Raw genomic sequence first — 20,951 nt, forward strand, 5'->3', positions numbered from 1 at the left:
ATATCCCAAATAATTTAACTTTTTGTGTTTCTTTTAAATTGGGGGAGATTGTTTTCAGTGCATGGAACTTGAACAATAAGTCTGAAATGGATCATTCAAGTGGCACTGGGGAGGTTGAGGTTGTCCCTGAGGAGCCGTTTCTGTCCCGTTGGGGTTGTGCAGGCGTGTCGCAGGCTGCCCAGGGCAGTGGTGGGGTCCCCATCCCTGGAGGGGTTTCCCAGCCGTGTGCAGGTGCTGCTGGGGGACAGGGGGGACCTGCCAGTGCTGGGGAATGGGGGGACTCGAGGAGCTGAAAGATCACTCCATACTAAACTTTTCTGTGATTCTTTGGTTGTCTTCTCTGATGTTTATGGCAGCGACTTTTCTTTTTGTTGGGTGGATGTGCGTGTGATTTCAACACACTTGGGAAAAATATGAGTGCTTTCAATTTATTTTGCATTTTTTTCTCTGTTTCTGATTTCAGATACTCCTCATAGTTCTTCATATCCAGGAGAGGGTTTATAATGGGGAGGAAACTGGATCTTTCTGGCTTGACTGATGAAGAAGCAGAGCATGTGCTCCAGGTGGTTCAGCGAGACTTCAGCCTTCGGAAGAAAGAAGAAGAAAGGCTGAGGTAAGAATAAAAACATTGAAAATATTGGTCTCTTGGAATTATTACAATCCAGTTTGGGGAGGGAAACAGGAGAACACAGCTTTTTTTGTGGTGTTCTACACATTAATAATCATTCCTATCACAGAGGCAATAAACATCAGAACTCCTCCACATGAGTTGGATTATGGAGTGGTAATCCAGTTCTGTTTAGCCTGTCTTGGCTTCAGACAAAACCACGCTCTCTAATGGCTGATGGCTTCACTTTTGCTTTGCTGGCAGAAGCTGAAGAGTTAAGTAACACACTGCAAGAAATGAAGTTTATCTTCAATCCTAATAAGTGTTTGTAAGGTAGTAAAGTAACCTGGCAGCTGCTTTAGAGCTAACATACCTGTGGCTTTTACAATATCGTGGTTGTTAGGTTATTTTTCTGTGTTCTGCAACCAAAATGACATGATGGATGTGTGGAGAAGAGCCACGCTGATCATCTGTGCTTCCTGCTGCAAAGCTCTTGTGAGGTGCTCTGAGCGAGAATTTTTAGCAGTCATTCTCTAATTTAAATCTTTCTCCTGACTTTGTGCTAGTTTTATCAGACAGGCTGCTCTGGTACGTTTTGTGAAAGACTTAGTTGGCTAAAAATAGTAAGATAACAATGAGATAACTGTATGTAAATAGTCAGTGAGTAGCGTGGCTGGTTTATTATGCCTTACTGCTTCGCCTCGGTTCAGTTTTTTTGCTGTGGCTCTCAGGCTGCTATCAGTCTAATAATATTTACTGTTCTTTGTTGTTTGTTCACCCATGATCTTTCTGTTTTGATTATGTGTTCGTTCTGTTCCTTGACAGTGGTGTTATGTTTGTATTTACTCCAGCGTTCGTGTAATCATCCGGAGTCATCCAGGCTGAAATTATAACACAGGCTGGGAAATAGATGGGCTTTGTGTTCTGGGAACCAGCTGAAGCTGGCAAACCAGGCAGAGGTGGCACCGTGAGGAAGGGGATGGGATGGAGCTGCTGGGGCACGTGGAACCAGAGCTGGCTTTTGGAGCAAATTGATTGAACGCACCAATGGTTTGTTTTCTCCTGGACAGATTTATTTTCATGATCTTGAATTTCAGACTTCACGCAGCTGCGGAATTTCAGCAACAGGGAAGATTGGAGTGGTTCGAGGGTTGAATTTTTAACGTTTAGCCGTGTATAATGAATGTCTTCTTCTGTCTGCAGTTTGTGGGTTTTGTGGGTTTTTGTTAAAATCATTTAAAGAAATGGCAGAGGAGAGCTTACAAGAGCTTACAGGGCCGAATGTGTGTTTGGGAGATAGGTCTCTTTGCATAACCAGATGTCTGACAGAGATTGCTGCCTGTGTATTCATTTCCATCTACTCCCTGTGTATTCAGTTTTCCAGACCACACGGGCTGCTGTTTATTCCTCTCTGCTGTGGGCCAAATCAATTCCCCCTTTGGTTTTGTTTTTACAATTACCACTGCGTTTATAACAAGCTTATCTTTTTTTTTTTTTCTGGCCAGGAATGCTGAGAAGTCAGGATGTTTTAAGTCAGGGAAATTATCATTTTACAGAAAAAAATGGGTGGATGATCTTGTTGTGGTCGATGTTCCTGACCTGTTACTCTTTAGCCATGTGGCCAGATTACGATTCTGCGATTCTGTTTGTGCTAGGGGAGGTTTACGCTGCGTAATAGGAAAATTTTCTTCACAGAAGGGGTGTCAAGCCCTGTCGCAGGCTGCCCAGGGCAGTGGTGGGATCCCCATCCCTGGAGGGGTTTCCCAGCCGTGTGGAGGTGCTGCTGAGGGACAGGGGTCAGTGGGGACCTGCCAGTGCTGGGGGAACGGGGGCACTCGAGGAGCTTAAATGTCTTTTTCAGCTTAAACCAGTCTGTGCTTCAGGTTAAAAGGTGGCTCTCTTCATGCTGAATTTGACATTGAGGACGACTGCAATGACTGAACTGAATGCTGAACCAGCAGATTGCAGTAGCGACAGACCTTAGAAACGTGTCTTGGGTGGGAGTGAAAAGTGTTTCTTTGCAGGGTTCTCTTTTGTTGAAACTGCTGCTCTTAATCACCTGGGAAAATGTATTTGCAAGGGAAAACTACTGACCGTCTGGTTCCACGTGGCCGTGTGATCATAACGCGTTAATCACTTTACGTAATTAAGGATGTCGCTGGAACAGCGCAGGGGAAGAGTTGAGAGTTGACTGTCACCTGCAGGCAGAAGCATCCCCTCCCGTTGCTGATGAGTCATTTGTCACCAGGTTGGCTGAAAGGCAGTTGCGTTTCCACTTCTGGTGAAGACAAACTGCAGTGATTCATGATCAAATCTCCAGCAGCGCTTTATTTGTGGGGAAAAATGAGATGTGCGTGCTCACTGGATGGAGGGCCCTCTCCACTCTGGTGGTTCTAATTTTCTTATAGCCAAAGAATTGGTAAAGGACTAGAATAGACCCTGTATAGAAGATGATGAAATGTTTTAAGAGAGTTGCTTTTGCCTGCTTTCTTCTTTCCGCTCCTTTTTGCGTCATAGCCCATTGCAGTGTGAGTAGACTCATGAAGAGGGTTCGTAAGAAACAAATTCTCAGACCTGACAAAGCCCGGAAACCAGTTTGATGCTTTTTCTTGTCAGACTCCCGTAGACTTCAGTGTATTTATGGTATGTGTCACAGTTCTTGTAGTGGATAAAATATTAAACCCCTTCCAACCTCTCTTAATGGAAACCTTGTCTGTGAGAGTCGTATCATGCTGGCAAAACGCCGAGCAGACATTTGGGTAACTCTCTGTTGATTCTGGGTGTCAGTTCTTGTTCCTCCTTCCTGTGGCGGGCTTGTGTCCAATACCTTAAACCAAACAGAACCCAAGGAGGAACCCGGTCTGCCTCCCCTCCTGTCCTTGCCTCCATACAAAGCCGTGTTAAAGCTGTTTTCCTCGTGAGGAGGGAAGAGGAGCTTGGTCTCATCTCCACAAGCTTCAGAGTTGTCAATAACCCTGTGTGTGTACTAGGCGATTTACACCATTCCTGCGTAGCCCGCTCTCAGCAGCAGTGTTTAATGTTCTCCCTTAGCCCTATTCTCAGGTCAAGAGAAGTTGCTTATCAAACGGTAACTGGTGACCTGGATGAATTCTGCAGGAAAGCCAGAGAGCTAATGGTTGGCTTTGCTGCTGAGTCAGTAAGGATGCTCTTTCAAACACATTTAGGAACTTACTTGTGTCAAGAAACATTGATCCACATGTGCTGCTCGCTGACAGAGCACTGTGCTTGGGGTCAGGCGAGGCGGTGGGAGCGTCAGCAATGATACAACATCCCGCTCCATGCGTTTAGAGACCTCTTTTCTGCGATTCGCCCAGCACTCCCTGCTCTAAGCCCACAGGGTGCGGGGCTGAAGTCAGGGTAGAGGCTCTGCTGAGTCAGCACTGGTCCCTGCTCCGCCGTGAGCAGAGACAGTGACTGCAGGTGGCAGGAGGGTAGGATCAAGTTTATGACTAGGGCAAAACCAGAGCCCTGGAAAGAATCTGGCATTAGAAGGAAAGAACTTTCTGCTGCTTGTTACAGGTTTGGGTCCAAATTTTCTGTCTAATGGAGGAGAAAATGCCAGAGTACTTCTGAAGAGCAGCTTGTGCTCCGGTGCCTCTAAAACCAGTTCTGTGCGTCTTGCACTGTAATGGGAACCCACTATGACTGTCCTTGTCATCTGGGTGCCATGTGGGTGCTACAGGGAAAGCATGGACGGAACTTCTCACCAAGTTGTTAGCCACCTGCAGGACCTCATTCCCCAAACTGTCATTCTTGAACTTTGTGCCAAATGTGGGTGATTCCAGATGTGAGTTCTGGCTTTTTAAAGATGTGTTTACAAATGCAATTTCAACTGAGAGGAAATGCTGGTGAACCAAGCACGAAGAAACACGGGAGGTGATGCTTACGGAATCATTTAGGTCAGAAAAGACTTTTAACATCGTATGAAAAAAAGTGCAAGAAGAAAAAGCCTGGGTTTAGGGAATATTAGAGAAATTTGTATGGAAAGAAAAGTCTCCAGCTAATGTTTTTGGTGTTGGATGGGCCGTTGGCGATGTGGCTGAAGTGCAGCCCACTTACACGGGGCCAAACTTGTATGACCTGTGGGTATTTAAAGGAATGAAGTTACAGAGACGTTACAAAACTCGTTACCACTTTCTTGGTGGTAATTTGGTCTTTGTCATGGGTTATGACTAATCCAATTAACGGCCATAGTTTAGCTGAAAGGAGTGAGTGTGCCTAGTCATAATGAATAGCTATAATGTAAAATCAATATTTAATCTCTGATACCTTGTGTATGAAGAGTTTAAGCTGTTAAACGTGACTTGGAGGAGTAATCTTCCCTCGCCCGACAAGCTCCGTGGTGCGGGGAAGGGATGCTCTCTTGAGCGTGGTCTCCCGTCTGTACAATTCAGTGCTAAATTAGTTAAATCTTAAGGGCTTTTTGAGGAGAAAGTGCTTCAACTTTTTTCCCAAAGAAACAAGATATTAATCTTGTGAAATATGTTACTCTATTAATTTTTCAGAAACCTCTTCGTTAAAGCTTGGTGTTAGTTAATGGGAAAAATGTACAGATGTTCATGCGTTGATAGAGGGAACCTGTTGATGGAAGAGGTTGCCAGGGAATTGTGTTAGAGGCTTAGAGGAGAGGGTGTTCGAGGCTCTATCGAATGCCATCAATTTCTGGATCTGGCCTTGGGCACGAGGACGAGCCGCATGGACCTCTGGAGTTCTGTCCCACATTGCCCTGTGGATTCCGAGCTGCTGATACGCTGCTACCAAAGTATACGATCCTACCCCATGGTAAACGTGAGCCAACTATGATTTACCCTTGAGGGTTATGGTAAGGAGCTTCTCGTTTGCTCAGGAGGAGAAACTAAGGTATGGGCAGTTACTACAGAGTCGTTCTTTTCCCGGTGAATTGAACTTGGGGCATATTGCTCACCTGCTGCTGCCTTGCTTTGCAACTGGTGTACGTTTGGCTCAGTGCCTGAGGTTAGAGTTAGAGCAAGTCTTTGAACTACACACCAGAGAAGACTGTTCCTTTATTTTTGATTTAAGTTAATTGTAATTGGTCAATATATTTGCTTATGTCTCTCTTTATTGCTTTAAAGCTTGGATTCTCCTTCTAGTTATGACTGAAAGTTCTCCTGAAAGCAGCTGAACTCACACATACTGTTTTTTTTGTACTTACTGAAACATAGAAGGGGTATATGAAATGAAAATAGATAAATCTTTCTATAAAGCTGGTTTACAACAGGATTAGTAACTTAGAGAATCATAGTAAGTCTTTGTAATGCAGTTCTTGGCTACATGACAAACCTGATACCAATGGCAAATCAGCTGTGGTTGGGGATACAGTTTGGATTATAATTTGGCTAATGAATATTGGTGGATGGCTAGTGTTTACCAGGACTGGAGGATGTAGGTTGCAAGTGGTGTGGTGTTTCTGCAGCACTTCCAGCTTGGACGGATATTCTGAAATGTTCGTGTGTGGTTTTTTGGTTTTGTCAAGCATGTTGGAAGTGAAATAATTCGGAAAAAGCACAGAATTCGGTGTTTGCCACCAAAACCAGCTTAGAACCTTGGAGTGGCCCAGTTTCAGAGAGACTGGTCGCTTGGATTGAATTAACATTCATGTGTTTGGAGTAGTGTAAGACACCGAGTCTTTGGGATGGCAGCTCTGACAGCCAGCTGAAACAGAGGTTTTCCTGGCTGAGATTAGATCAGTTCTCTGTAAGCAGCTGCTGGAAGGTGTTTTTAATGTTTTGTAGTGGGCCTGAGGAGGAAGAGCCTTGAAATTCCTTGTGTTTGCCAAACTCTTAATTTAGTTCCAGGCTGGTATTTTGAGCTTGTTGCATTGTGAATAAAAACGAGGACAGAGAATAAGTATTATAGTAGGACAAGAGGGAATAATTTTTCTTTCTAATCAAACAGAGTATTATTCTAGTCCTTGGCACAATCTGTGATGACCAGAAAGCGTTCTCCTGGCCAGCAGTTCACGTCTGCAGTCAGTGGAGGAAGCAGTTCCAGGCACTCCAGAGCAAAGCCTTTCTGCCCTTGGCTAATGTAAAAAGACGCAGCATCCCATTTAATCAATGCAGGACCCAATTTTGTGACAGAGGACAGCAACTCCATCACCACCTGAAAACAGAAATTCCCTTTGTGCGCTTTTCAGGAGCCCTCTGGCTTGACCTGCAGTTCCCTGGATGGCCCTTCCTGTGATAACGCAGGTTGGTTTTAAAATCCCCCCCAGTCCCAGGTTTACAGCGGCTGCGTGGTACCAATCTTGGCGTTGCAGGCGTTGCTGCTTTAGCATCAGTTATTGACACCAGCATTAATTAGCATTAATATGATGAGTAAATCAGCAGTACCTAATTGTAGTGTCTGCGAACAGGCAGGCATCTTGGAAACAGCTTTTTTAATCCGGGGAAAAAAATCTTCTAATGCCAGTGTTTGCTGGAGAAGAATGATCTGGGAAATCTGGCAGAGCATTTCAGGCATACGTTTGATGTCTCCATGTTTAACTTGCTTATGTGGTGGCATTTTCTTTGATTAGCTTGCTCCAGCATTTTGCAGTGCTTTGTAATGGTGATTGGGGTTACCTGAGACAAGGGAGATCGGGAAAAGAGGGGGAAGAAGAAAGAATATCACGGAAGTTGCTGTTTTATCCGGTGAAATCAAAGGCTGATGTTCCCTTTATCCTGCTTATGTTCCCATGCTCTGGCTGCCTCTCGTATGGTTTGTGAATCCAGCTCCGGTGGCTCTGCACGGATAAACTCTTCAGTGTTAGGGATTTCTTCCTTGCCTCACAAATGCTTTCATTTCAGGTAATGCTGGTTAGCACGGAGGGAGGATTTAAAGTCAAGAGTTGGTCTCTGTCTTCCTGACTTGTAAAGATGGCTGAGAGGCTTCCACTCCAAGTTACATGTGTACTGGAATCGTAGAGTGTGGGGATTCTGGTCCTGTCTCCCCCCTGACATCGTAGGCACCTGAGGCAGCAAACTTGAGACCAAAACAGCGTGCCACGGAGATGCTGAGGGATATTGGCTTTCGTGAAGCAGCCAGAAACTGGGTGACAACTCCCAAACACCGCCTCTTTTCTTATACGCCGCCAACCTTGGATGAACAAGCATCCTCCAGAGATATTGGTAGTTAGGAAATAGGTCACGGGTTAGGCGCAGTTAGATTTGAATGTTGCCGTGTTCTGAGTGAAACACCACTGGATAGCTTAACTTGAATATGTTAAACCAACTTGTAATTACAGCTTTGGTGTTTGGGAATGCAGCAGGAAAATTTGAGGATATAAAGAGCTTCCCGGGCTTCTCACTTCCAATCTGAGCAATTTACTTATGGGAAAGAAACATTCAGGTCCTTTACTGCTGGTGAAGAGTCCTGAAAACATGGAGTTTGAAAGGGCTGAGTAAATAATACCTTTCGATTTCTTCTCATTTCTTAAGTAGAGCTCCTTAGGCATAGATCAAAAGCTACGGAGCAACAGTCTGTTTTGGAAGGGTCTGTTTTATTTACTCTGTAATGAGTTGTACAGACTTACCTGAAATCCCCGTCCCGTAGCAGTAGGGCGCAGCCTTTTCTGGAGCACGGTAAACCTCTGGCTGGGTAACAGACGTTACAGGTTCATTTCCACCATTACTCCTGTTGAAAATATCCTCTGTAGCAGAGTTAAAAAGATGAATTAGAAAGCTGGGTTAAAAACAAATAAGCCTGGAACACAGGATCGTACTGTGAAGGTTTGCCAGTCGCTTCCATCATGTGGAGTCTTGCAGGCGCTTCTCAAAAATAAAGGTATTGTGGTACATTTCCTAAGTGTTTTAGAAGGTTTTGATTTTAGAGAAACTATTTCTCAAGAGAAAACTTCAGAGGAAGCTGTTTATGTGTGAGTGCTGAGTAGATCTATCTACCAATACGTATGATACCTGTTGTAAAGGTCTTCTCTTTACACTCCTTGTGGATTTCCAAATACTTCACTGCTTTGCAAAGCTTTAAATCATGCTGAGCCTTCATTTTCCTACCCGCCTAGTGAGCTTTTATTTACCAGCTCACTCGGTTTGATTGCAGGTGATGTGCTTCCTGGAAAAATATTTAACGTTTGCTTTAATGGGTAAGCAAATATTGAGAAGATGGCACGTATTGTCACAGTTTTGGAGTTTGAGACAGTAAATCTATTTCTATGGCCATCGTAAACCACACAGTGATGTTTATTACAGAACCTTTGGGTTTATAATTACTCTCTCTGTTATTGATGTCAGAAAAGGCAATGAAAAAATTATTTTTAAACAACACTCGCGCTTTGTTTAACAGCTGCCATTAAAAGCAGAAAAGCCGGATGCGTGCTGAGGAGCAGAACCCCGCTGCCAGTGGCGCTGCAGCGATCCCGGCTGTTGGTGTGGAGGACCTTGGCTGTAGGAGCCTTCTCTGTGTGCTGGGAAGGTCTCACTGGCACCAGGCTTGTGTCGTGGTACTCTCAGTATCACGCCTCTTCCTTGGCTCGTGAACCATGTGGGGGGTGGGGGAGGGAAAATTGTGCTCATGTCACTGGAACGAGCATCTGTGTGTCTGCACAGATGATGGGAGATGGGGTCTTGAAGCTCTCCTGTGCGATGCCGGAGGAGGTTCCCAAATCTCTGTCCTGCTGTGGGGAAGAGAGGGAGGGAGCTCCACAGCCTTTGACCGCAGTTTAGTGGGGTGCAGCAGGTACGGTCCTATTTAGCTGAATGAGACCCTTCAACGTGCACCTCATCTAAGCTTTCTGAAAGAAAAAAATGCTTATTTGAAGTCCCATATTTACTGGTTCATGCTGTTCTCTCATTAAATGCATTTTCTATCTTCATAATCTAACTCGGCAAATGCTGCTGCAAGAGCTGAGTTCTCTTGATTTCACACCTTACTGCCCTTTTGAGGTCCCTGCAGCATTGGTGGGATGGGAAGTGTTGCTCGGGCAGCCTTTCCATCACTAGTAGGGCTGCATGACTGTGGAGTAATTCGATTTTTTTTTTTTTTGGTAAAATATTGCACAAGTAGTAATAAAACCATCTGTGTTTCAATTTAGCAGTGTTGTGTCTTCAGGGCTTCTGAGGAATGAGAAGTTATATACTGATTTTCATCAAACCAGTATATTTCATCAAATCTTCCCTGGGAGACAGTGTGCAGCTTAAAAAATAGAGGAGAGTTGTGTTTCAGATCGAGCTGATGTTTCTGAACTCACAAACCCACGCCTGAGATATATAGAAAGTTAAAGTTTTAGGCATGCTGAGCCAAGTGACGCTGCAGGTTTTACTGTAAATAATTTCAATGAGGTTTTCTCTAATTTTATTTCTGGCCTCATCACAAGGATTTGGTGAGCAAATAGGTAAAATTTAGCTTGCGTTTGGTGTCTCGTGGTTTTTCCCAGAACACTGATTTATACTGTGAATGCCGTTACTTGTGATCCATAATAAAATATTTGTCTGTACATCATGCAGTGAATAACTGTAGAGATAGTCGCAAGCGATGACTTCCAGTTGGAAGTGTTTCAGAATTTATATTCTGTACCAATTTCTCATTTGATGATATAGTACATTTTGACTGATTAGATTTAGGCTAGAAAAATTAATTCTCTTTGTTGTGAAGTAGGAGGAGGAGGAGGAATTGCAAGCAGGAATCAAGCAGGTCCATTGTGTGTCTTTCTGTGCTCCAGCGGAGATGCAGTCCTCACAAAAACAGGCGCAGAGCATCCTCGAGAAAGAGCCTTGCAGCAGCAAACCAGCCGCTTTGGTGTAAATGGGGTTTCACTGGAGTTGTGTCTAAGGGAGGCGTTAAATCACTCGGTCCTGTCAACCCAGGTATTAAAAACACCACCCACCCTCCAGTAAATAATTTCTTGAAGAGCTCTGGTTAAAATGATAGATGCAGATTTCCTTTTATTAGCTTTCTGCAAGGAGGAGTTATTAATTTTCCCTTTTGAGTGCCAGGATAGCATTTTCTACTGGGTGTGTAAAAGAAAAACAAGCCCAACCATCCTGTCCCTCAGAGTGTTTGGAGCTGCGCGTTACCGGACTTGGCTTTAGGCAAGTAGGACTTTGCTTTCTAGGAATCTTTTTTTTCACCTTTCAGAAATGCTTGGGGAAAATATAAAACACAACGTACGTTTCCCATTTTGTCTCATTTAGTTCTTGTGCAACTTGAAATGCGTCGCAGTTTTAAATAATCGATTCCTGATCCATCCGCTCGGCCCTTCGGAAGGCGAACGCTGAGCTGCGGCTGGGGTTTACATCTGAGCGGTATATGCGGGTGTATGCTGATCCCTTCAGTACCATTAGCTCTGTGACAGCTGTAAGTCACTCCTGCAGCTGGACGGCCAGACCTCTACAGCGCGTCAGGGAGGGAAGTCTTTTAATTTAGTGCATTTATCAGAACTCAAGTAGCGCCGTGATAAATTGATTCCAATATATTAAGCTGTCAGGTGAGTTACAGTGGCCTTTTTTTTTTTTTTTTTTGGTTTTTTTTAAATGCAATTCACGCTCTGTGGGAGAGTTCCGTGGCTGCTGGACCGCAGGGTGACATGTCACAGGACAAAAGCACCCTTCACCCTGCTGAAATGTTGGTGTAACTGCTCTGGTTTCCCCGGGACATTTTTAGTTGCTGTTGCTGCAGCCCTGTTTTATCCTCGTCTCTCTCCACTGATCTCACTGCAGAGTTCTTCTGAAAAGTCACATTTGTGCTGCATGTCTAATTCTTACCTATTTCTGATTAACCTCTGTGTTGGTTGGTCTCTCTCCCTGCCTTTTACTTGCAGTCTTGTAGCTTCTCTTCCCTGTGTTCTTTGGCACGAGCCAAGAAGCAGAAGAAGGTTGAACCTGTCCAGGACTTGCCGTACTTTTCTCACCGTAGCCGAAGAGCACATAAATAGTGTTCGGTTTCATCTGAAGTTGGCTGTGCTATTCGCTTGCATGTTTCTTGCCCAGAACTGGTTTTAACTTTGCCCTGCCTCAGGGGAGCGTGGGGCAGAGGACCTGGTCTGCAGCCACATCTGGTTCTGAGTGCTGCTGCTTCTTGGAGGTCTCGCATCTGGCCAGTGATTCATACAGGAATTTGAAACTGGACGGGATTGCCGTACACAGGGGAGAAACTGGGAGCCAGTTTAAGTGCCTTGGGAAATAAAGCTGCTCCTTTTGTAATAAACTTGCAAGCTTAGCCGAGCACATAGCTGACCTGAGGAAAGCAGCGTGGTTCTGAGGGCACAAGAGCTGTAGCTGGGCAGAGACCTTCACCCTTCCCTTAGCAAGAGATTAGCTGGGTACGGTGACCTGGGCTCCAGCCTCAGCCTTCCCAAGGGCGTGTTGGGTTTGGTTGGGTTTTTTTGCTTTATGAATTTGAGTCAGAACCGTGCGTTTCTTGAAATAAGCTCACATATCTTGTTTATCAGGGGCTTGTTCTTGCTCTTTGTAGCATTAATAAAAGCCAAAGGTTTAATCTGGAAGACACAAGCTCTCTGGAGCCGTGCACCGGTGGAGATTGGGCAGCTTTAGTCCTGTATGTGACCTTCTCAGCAGAGCCTAAGAGGACGATTGTTGCTGCCTCGTCTGCTGCCGTTTGCCCATTCTAACAATGGGTCCAGTGACTGAAACTTGAGGTCTTTCTTTTTGTAAGATGTATTACAGAATTATGTCAATAACCTATCAGCTCTGTTTTAATGAAATGCTGTATAAACAAGTATTTTTTGTTTGCATTGCCATCCTCCAGAATAAGGATATTTGGTTAAGAAAGAAGCTAAATGAACGTTGGACTGGAGGCTCCTGGCCGAAGGAGCGAGCCTGTCAAGCCAGAGCAGTTCCTTTGAGAGAATGGACAGAGAAGGACAAATAAGTTTTCCTGAGTTAGGCTGCACTAGAGAAAACTAGGCAAGTGAGGTGAGTGTAGCATGCAGATTCATCCTGCTGGAACATGCTCCCTGTCTAAGCCTGACACGCTTCATGTTGGTGCTAATATATTTGAACACTAAAGTTGGGGCAATTACTATAGCAAGGTGTGAAGGGGTTTTGTGGGGTTTTGGTGGGGGTATAGGGGCGTGGTGAGACCAGCTTGGAACTGAGTATCATTTTATGATGTCTGTCTCGCTGCCCTCTTCAGTTCCATTCTATTTTGCTATCGTGATGACTTCTTACATAATCTCATTCAAGAATTTGTGTATTGAACAATGTTTTTTTTCCACTTAACCTTTCCCGCATCAACATGCTGTCTTGTTTTCTAAATGAAAACCTCTCCTAGAAACATACCCTTCGCAGTCTGTTAAAAGAAGTCTAAAATTCTGAGACACTCTATCTTTTGGGGAGCATTTTCATGTATAGAGATTTCTGCTCTGAATGAGATTTTTACCAGATTTTTCACAGCTGGAGTTGTTGGTTATGTTGAACTTGTCCTTTACCATCTGTTACTTGTGGTGGTCATTTCAAAAAGGAGGTGGGATCTGCATGTAAATACAGTCAACCTTCATGTGCTTTGTGCTTCTGTTTAAGGTGTTGTTTGTTATGGTTTACACCTTGTTGTGAAGAACTGGAGTTGGCTGCTGTACCCACAGGTTCACTCCCCACTAGTTTCCAGCATTGTTTGCTGATAAAATCTCAACGCTTGCAGAGGTGCCTTATCTTCTGTGTTTGACAGCCTCCACCCTCGGCCAATAGCTTCCAAGTACAGTGTTTTCTGGGCTTGACAGCACTTAACTGATGCCTGTGTACCTGAAACATGCGGATCTTGCATTCAGAACAGATATATCAGAAGTGACAGGTTGTCCATAAATTTATATGTTGCTCCTTTCGATGGTGTTTGGGCCGGGTTCTCTGCGAGGCTGTTGGCCTCGGCGTGAGTGTCAGTACGAAACAGAACTAGAATCCAGAGCTGGAAGAGCAGCTGTTGTTGAAGCGTAGATGGAAGGCATGGGTTTGGGGTTTTCTTCATGGTCTTCTACCCTTTAAATTTTCAGCCTTTGCAAAACGCTGTGACAAAGACCATCAAGATAATTTGTAGTCCTTCTAGCACGCTGCAGGAAACGCTGCAGTAACTCGCAGCAGGCAGAGGTGCAGCGGTTGATCTGATGGGCGTTTAACCTCCTACGCATCAATAGTAGCACTGTTATCCATCCGATTTTTAAAAGGTCAGTCCTTGGTCACTCGCTAGGTGGTGGGAATACCCAGGCCAAGGTCCATTTGAGTCCAGTGACCTGCAAAAACTCTCTTCCCTTGCGTGGGACTAGCTGGGGCAATGATGGCCACGCCGCTCCTGGTGCGTGAAGAGTAGCTCCGGCAGCAGAAGCGTGTCACAGTGGCTTGTGCTCCTTAACAAGGCTGACTACATACCTTTTTGGCCTTTTTTTAACATATGAGAGTGAACAGAGATCTTTCTGACTGAAAGTATCGGGAAGCAGATCTGTTGAGTAAGAATGTGCCTTTTTTTCCCCTCCTAGAAGTAATTTTGCAGTGAGTAACTGTTCTTTTGGTCTTTCTGAAGCTGGCATGTATTATTCATAAAGGCTAGAGTGGTTTTGATAAATATAATTCTCTTCAAATAACATAGAAAAAATGCTCATTTATTAGATTCAGGTTCTTCATGTTCCTGGGGCACTGGTCGTGAACAAGAACTCCGACATTGTAGGTTTTCTCTTTGTCTTAGGTTAAGTGGGGTTTTTTTTTTTTAAAGATTATTTTCTAACTGAAGCCCTTCCATAATGAAATATTGCTGTTGTCTTTCCTCCTTCTGTACGTTGGCACATATCCCTAAACAGAGGCGGCATGAATTGACTAGCCAGCTTGAGGGGTCCAAATTTCTTTCTTGGGTCCTTTTGGGAGACCTTCAGTTCAGGCCCTATTTAAACTAATGGGTGCTGGGAACACTGCTCTTAGCAGGAAAGCTGGTGTCTGGGTGGGTGCAAACACATCTTGCTCTGCCCTATAGGAGAGCTCTGTCAGGCTTCTGATAGCAGTGGCTCTGACAGCAGCATAAATAAGGGAAGTGTCTGATTCAGGAGTCAAAAATACCCTGAAGGTCATCAAGACTCTGGGAGGGAGATCTCAAGGGCATCTTGAAGCTGTAGCATGAGATAATGTAATTAAAAGCTGACTCCTAATGTAGATTTATGACACATTTTGTATGAACTCAGGTATTTCCTGACACTTGTTTAACTGTGTGAGCGTGACATCCTGTGATGCTACTTTGTTCAAAGAAGTTCTCATCTGTTTTTAATTAGAAGTAAAAAATAAGTTTCATTGTTAGGGAGAATTTTCTCATCATCATCATCTTTTCCATGTGCTATGCTCAGTAAATGAAGCCAGGGCTGCAACCGGGACCTGTCTCATTAAGGGACTGATTCGGAGAAGTACCAAGTGTCCTTAGCTCTAATGCTCTCGCTGAGCTGAAATCCCTCGGTCCTGCATAGCAGACGACGTGTATGACACCAGCTCAGTGAAGAGGTGCATCCTGTTATGCTGTTGCCTTCAGGAGAGGTGCAAAACCGTAAGGGTTGTGGATAATCTGTGGTTTCAGAAGTTTTTTTTCCCCCCCAAATCTTGGGCATTATGATCAGAGGGCACACGCAGAATCACGTATCTTATACAGGTTGAGTTGGAGAATAGAGCTGATGGGTTGGAGCCTAAGTAACGTGTTGTGGGTAGTCAAACCAAATGAGTGATTCATTTCATGACAAGCCATCCCTAGAACTGCTGTGGGGCTGCTCCAGAAGTTTGATGGAATGCCTAGGGGCATCATGGAATATGCTTTCATATATGTTTCCAGATTTTTATTCCATAAGAGGTTAACAATTGACGATATTAAATTTACAGTGGGAAAAACCCGGCGATATTGAAAACGACACACTTCAGGTGGATCGTTCTGTTCAGACGCAGTTTCACACGAAAAGGGCCGCACTGGAGTGCTGCGTTAAAGCCCTGTGACTGTCCAGCTCAGGGTCCCTCCTGGAAAACAACCCGCTCTTTGCCTGACCTTTAGTTTTTGACGGATGTCTCTTGTTCTCCTCTATTTTTACCATGGGGAAAATTGTCCTGTGAGAATTTCATATTCCATTGATATTACCTTATTAATTAACCTTCCTCGAGGCTAATTAACCGCTGTGATTTATGTTTAATATCAAAGTGCAGTAAGAAAGTGGAGATTTTTTCCCTTATTGCTGCTAAAAGTAATTCTGAAACAGAAGTTCATCCATTTTTATTGAAGTATTGATCCAGTAGTGATATTTCCTAGGAATTCTTCCAATCTGCATGGTTCGCCGGGTTCTGAAGAGTGCTGTATTGATGAGAACTACAGCTCAGCATTTAATAAGATTGCTGAAGACTGAGCAGAATGTGCAGTTTATTCTGAAAAAAAAAAAAAGATAAATTGCAGTGGCATTTTCTGGCTCAGTTGGTGTTCACAGAATCACAGCGTGGTTGAAGGGTTGGAAGGGACCTCCAGAGGTCATCTTGTCCAACTCCCCTGCTCAAGCAGGGCCACCTGGAACCAGTCGCCCAGGACCGTGTCCAGACAGCTTTTAGGGATCTCCGAGATGGGAAACTCTGCAACCTCCCTGGGCAGGCGATGCCAGTGCTTGGTCATCCCCATGGTAAAGTTTGATTTATACAAAACTGATAAATCCCCCTGAGCTTTCTCTTCTCCGAGATGAACAGTCCCAGCTCTCCCAGCCTCTCCTCACAGGAGAGATGTTCTGGTCCCTTAATAATCCCAGTGGCCCTTTGCTGGGCTCCCTCCAGTATGCCCATCTCTGCCTTGTCCTGGGAGCCCAGAACTGGGCAGTTTCTTACTGGTGTTGTGAACTTCCCGTTTGTTTCAAGCTCTAATGTCCGCTTCTTGTACATGATAGCCCAGTACTTTCCAGCATCTCTCTCATCTCCAAAGGTTTTGATATTTAAGTTTTCATATTTTAAAGATTAAAAAAAAATTGATTTCTGGATAGTGCCTCTAGTAACAAACTTGTGAATAACCTTCAAGACTGAGCAAAACTTGAGGCAGCCTCAACTATTTGGCCCTTTTGAACTAGAACCTTGACGTTTGTGCAGTTCTGGCAGAGTGGTGGTGTTGTAGGCAGAGAGGTACGAGTGTGCGCTTGGTTGGTGTGAAGGCTGGTCCCTCTTGCATGGCGCACCTCAGGACAGGGGTGGAGGAGAACCTGCGCGGGTTTGGTTTGTTCCGGTACGCTGTTACATGGGGATTAAATCAATTTAATTGGGGATTAAATCAAGGTGCGGCTTTGTAGGCACCACACAGCCTCATGTGAGCTTGTGGAAGTAGGAGTCGGCAAGTTTGCCTGTCTGAGCTGCTCTGAGCTTCTCAGTGGCTCTTCATACCCTCTTACCCTCTGTGTTTTGTTCTGTACTTTTTGAAATTTTTATTTGAGAAGGATCTATAGTACCTACTGTAAAAGATTCGTGCTACTGCATTTGGGGAAGTGTATGAAAATACGTGGTGCTTCCCATAAAAGCAGGATCAGTGGTTCATAAATCCATCCTCTCCTGATCGCTTCCGGCACGACATCCTAATCCTCTGCACGTGTCAGCACAATCCTCTGCACAGCAATTGTGGACAGTATCACAGGATTTGGAACATCCTTAAAAGTTGGGTTTAGGGCCCATTAATTGTTAAATTTTTATTTATAGGGAACAGAATTTTCAGATGTTGCAGAGTTCCCTTCTCCTTGCTCTCCTTGACAGCACTAGATTGATGTATTTCTGTCAAGGGCTCTGTTTCACCATTTTTAAATCTTTGTGGCAGCCAGAACGTATTTTAGTATAATCTGATTTTTCGTAGACTTTACCTTTTAAGTTTTACAGAGATTTAAACTGATTAGCCCTGATTTCCAAGTAATGAGCCCTAGTTATGACAAGAGCGGCATCTTCTGAACGTGCATGGTTGTAGAATTTGGCTTTGTACAGCATGTCCCGAGTGAGCGGATCCGTATTTATGGCTAGCTAGAATCTGGTGAAAGCTCAGATGCCTTTTGCTTTGCATCTTTTCCTCGAGAACCGCCACGGTCTCGACTGTCTCCAGATGATACTGCTTCGCTTTTTTGCATAGCACGACTTCATTAGATTTCTGAGTGGTCATTTCAATTTAAAGTTGTCATTTCTAAGCAGTAATTTCAGTTTCAATGTTGATATTTACTGCGATATTGTTAGTTTAATGAGTTGCTAAAGAAGTTAGCAATTAGTCGCTGGGGAGCTGAAGAGGAGGCGGCAGCTGGAAGACAGCCTGGTTGACAAGCCTGTTAGAGCATATGAAGAGTTTATTTTGAAAGAGTTAACGCAGACCTAGTAGTAGGCAGGGGGGGCCTGTGTGGCTCATCTCGCCTTTACACCAGACGTAAAAACTGTTACGGCAGAAGGATCCGCGCTCTCCCTAGGATATGGGAACATCTTGCAGTTCAACCTTTTTTCTTGTGAATAAGACTGAACGAGTTCATATTTATTTTCATTCTGCTGCTCCCGAGTCCTTCAGTATACGCCCTGTAATCTTTTAAATAGTCTGGAGATAGCAACACTCTCCACTGATGAATCTTCTCACTCTGGCAGTGCTGCAGTGGTATTTGAAGAGCAATTGAAGAAGTCTTGTTTAATGAACCGCTGATTGGAACAGATAGCCCGCTGGCCTGCCCAAGCATGTTCCTCACACATGAACGCTATTCAAAGAGGACTGCAAATTGATTTTGTTTCTCCTTTCTTAATCTAAGATCTTTCCCCCCTAAAAAACCCAACAGACCATGTCAATACTCGATACATCCCTTTATCCCAATGTTCTCATGCATTGTCAGATTTCAGTTAATTTTTCTACCTTTTCTGTTTGTATACGTAGGTTTGTTCTAGTTGTTTCTGGTATTCTGTTGGTCTTCTAGACTGTTAATGTTTTGGTTCTCACCCCACCCCACCTTCATTAATGTTTTCAACTTTTTGACCCCTAATTATATGTGGTTTTTCCTGGTTTTGAATTGTCCTGTTCTGCCTTACGAGAACAAGCTTCTGACTTCTGAAACGTTGTCGTGCCTAAGCATTTCCTTCCTCCAATTGTTTCTTACCTCCCTGAGAAATAAAGAAAACCTCAACGAGGAAGTTAGTTGACCCTTTCACTCAGTCGCAGATCACCAGTTCCCCCTCTTTCTCAGGGTGGAAAATTACACCAGCAGCCATTCTTAGTTTACCGCATCTTTAAGAAGCCATGAGCAGTTGACAGCAATATTGTTCTGTTTGGAGAAATCCGCGGGCCGTTAAGTCAAACAAGCAATCCTGTGGATTATTCTGTGGAGAAGCTGAACGCTTGGAGCGTGCTCCGTGGGGGCTTCCCCTTCGCTCTCCTTTGCTTTACTGGTGACAGCTGCAGGGCTCAGACCCCAGTGGACACAAACCAAGGCTGAAGTCCTGTTAACTACCACTTGGCGCCACCATCCTCGTTCAAAAGCCACTTGGGTTCCGAGTTTATCAATTCTATTGATTTTTTTTTTTTTTTTTTTTTTTTAAACAAACTCCCAGATGTTACTGTGTGGTACTTGAAAAAGACAAGAACAATCAGCGCACTATATTTAAACACCGGAATTGTAGACGCAACGGGTGTCTTTAAATTATTGATTAAATATAAATAATGGAGCAACTGTGTGTCCTTTTTCTGAAGGGGAAGAAACAAAGTGCACTAACGCTTGACTCAAATTCTACTTTGAGAAGTCACTGTCGGGACTAGGACAGCATATTTCACTCTTGATCATCCTTTAGCTGTATTTCAGGATCAAGAGAACTTGACTAGGCCTGGTTGGTGAATTCTGATGGTCTTTAGCTGGAATTCCATGAAACTTTGGAGTTGTTACGTAGCTCAGGGAGCATTGGGTGTTGGCGTGGGTCTGACGGTGCGGGGCAGCGTTGTCTCCTATCTTTGCTTGGCAGATTCTTGACTGAATTCCGTTTGGTTTAAAAGTTAACAGGAAACATTTCTCCCAGGTTTACAGCAGCCAGTTCGTTAATATTTTGATATTAATGCAAATGACTTTGTTTTCTGCAATGTCCTGGTATTTTTCACGGTGCTTATGAAAGTCAAAGCTCCTGGTTTGTTTATCACTTCCTTAGCTGAATTTGGACTGCTGTTAACTCACAATATTTGGTTTGGCTTTGTTATTTTTTTTTGTTTGGGGGTTTTTTCCTATGCAGTGTATACTATAATGAACACCTTTTGTTTCAAGGCTGCAGTTTTTGCTGCATTAAGGGTCATATGAGGCTGTGCGAGGAGGCGACGTTCCTTTGACGATGTCTCATTCCTCCCAAACCCCCCAGTCTTTCTGACCTAGGAAAGGGAACTTGTGCACGTATAGGTAGTGTGATTCCTAACGCAACGAATTTGGTGCTGCATGGAGCTGTTTGGGTGCTGGGGTGTGCCCGCTGCTTGGCTTGCCAGCCGCTCCACCGGGAAACTCCTTCTTGTGCCCAAAAAGGGACGTGCTTTAGCCTCTGGTATTGTCCAGGGAGACTTTCAGCATTGCGCGTCGCAAGAGAGAAGGATGAAATAGCAAAGACTTATTGTTGGGGTGTGCTGAATTTTTATTGTTTGGTTCATCAGAGCTGAGTCTAGACAGTTTCCAAAAGGTGCCTCCTCCAAGGAAAGTCCAGTGTGGTCTCTCAGTTGAACCTTTCTCATGGAATGTGGTTGTTTCGTTACTTTAACGAGGTTGTTTATGGGAGGGTATTTGATCTTTGCAGACTACAAAGACAAAATGCACCAAAATACAAATTTCCAGCTATTTCACTGAAAATTAAAGACTACTCTGACAATTTAAATGCACTTTTTATTTGGTTTTTCAGTATGTAATGACATGGTTTCTGTTTATTTTCCCACGCCTGTAATATGCCCTAGCAGTAAATGATGCTTCATTTGTCTGGATTACTATTAATACAAAGAGAAAAGTGAACATGTTGGAGAAAGTCCATTAAACAAATGTGATTTTTTTCATTCATCTGCAAACACACAACTCTTAAGTTAATTGAAGGAAATATTATTATAACCGTTCACAAACTCCCATGGAAGATTCTTTAGTGATGAGTTCAGCCATCCAGGAAGTGATGTGTATTTTGGACCTGGATGTATTCTAAAGGGTTCAGAATGTAACCTTTAAAATACTCTGAATTCAACTGTCCAGGAGGGTTATCTGAAGCTGGTCAGCTCTACCTTGAGTCACTTCAGAATACTGAGTGCAAAACCTCAGCTGCTGCTGGGGTGGGTTTTTTTGGTGGGTGTTTTTTTTTTTTTGGGGGGGGTTTGGTTTTTTTTTGGCAGGGGTTTGTTTTTTTTTTGGCAGGGGTTTTTTTTTTTT

General features: G+C 44.0%; 1 protein-coding gene across 1 annotated transcript in view; it reads left to right on the forward strand.

The window, feature by feature from the left end:
* Positions 1–503: 503 nt before the first annotated feature.
* The window catches only part of MYRIP (myosin VIIA and Rab interacting protein), a 113,211-nt gene continuing 92,763 nt past the window's right edge, over positions 504–20,951 (forward strand). Inside the window, exon 1 of the mRNA XM_010137514.1 lies at positions 504–613. Within this exon, the coding sequence (XP_010135816.1) occupies positions 504–613 (110 nt within the window). The remainder of the gene's footprint in view (positions 614–20,951) is intronic.

The sequence above is a fragment of the Buceros rhinoceros genome, unplaced genomic scaffold, assembly GCF_000710305.1.
Source record: "Buceros rhinoceros silvestris isolate BGI_N320 unplaced genomic scaffold, ASM71030v1 scaffold6216, whole genome shotgun sequence".
In the NCBI taxonomy this organism is placed as follows: domain Eukaryota; kingdom Metazoa; phylum Chordata; class Aves; order Bucerotiformes; family Bucerotidae; genus Buceros; species Buceros rhinoceros.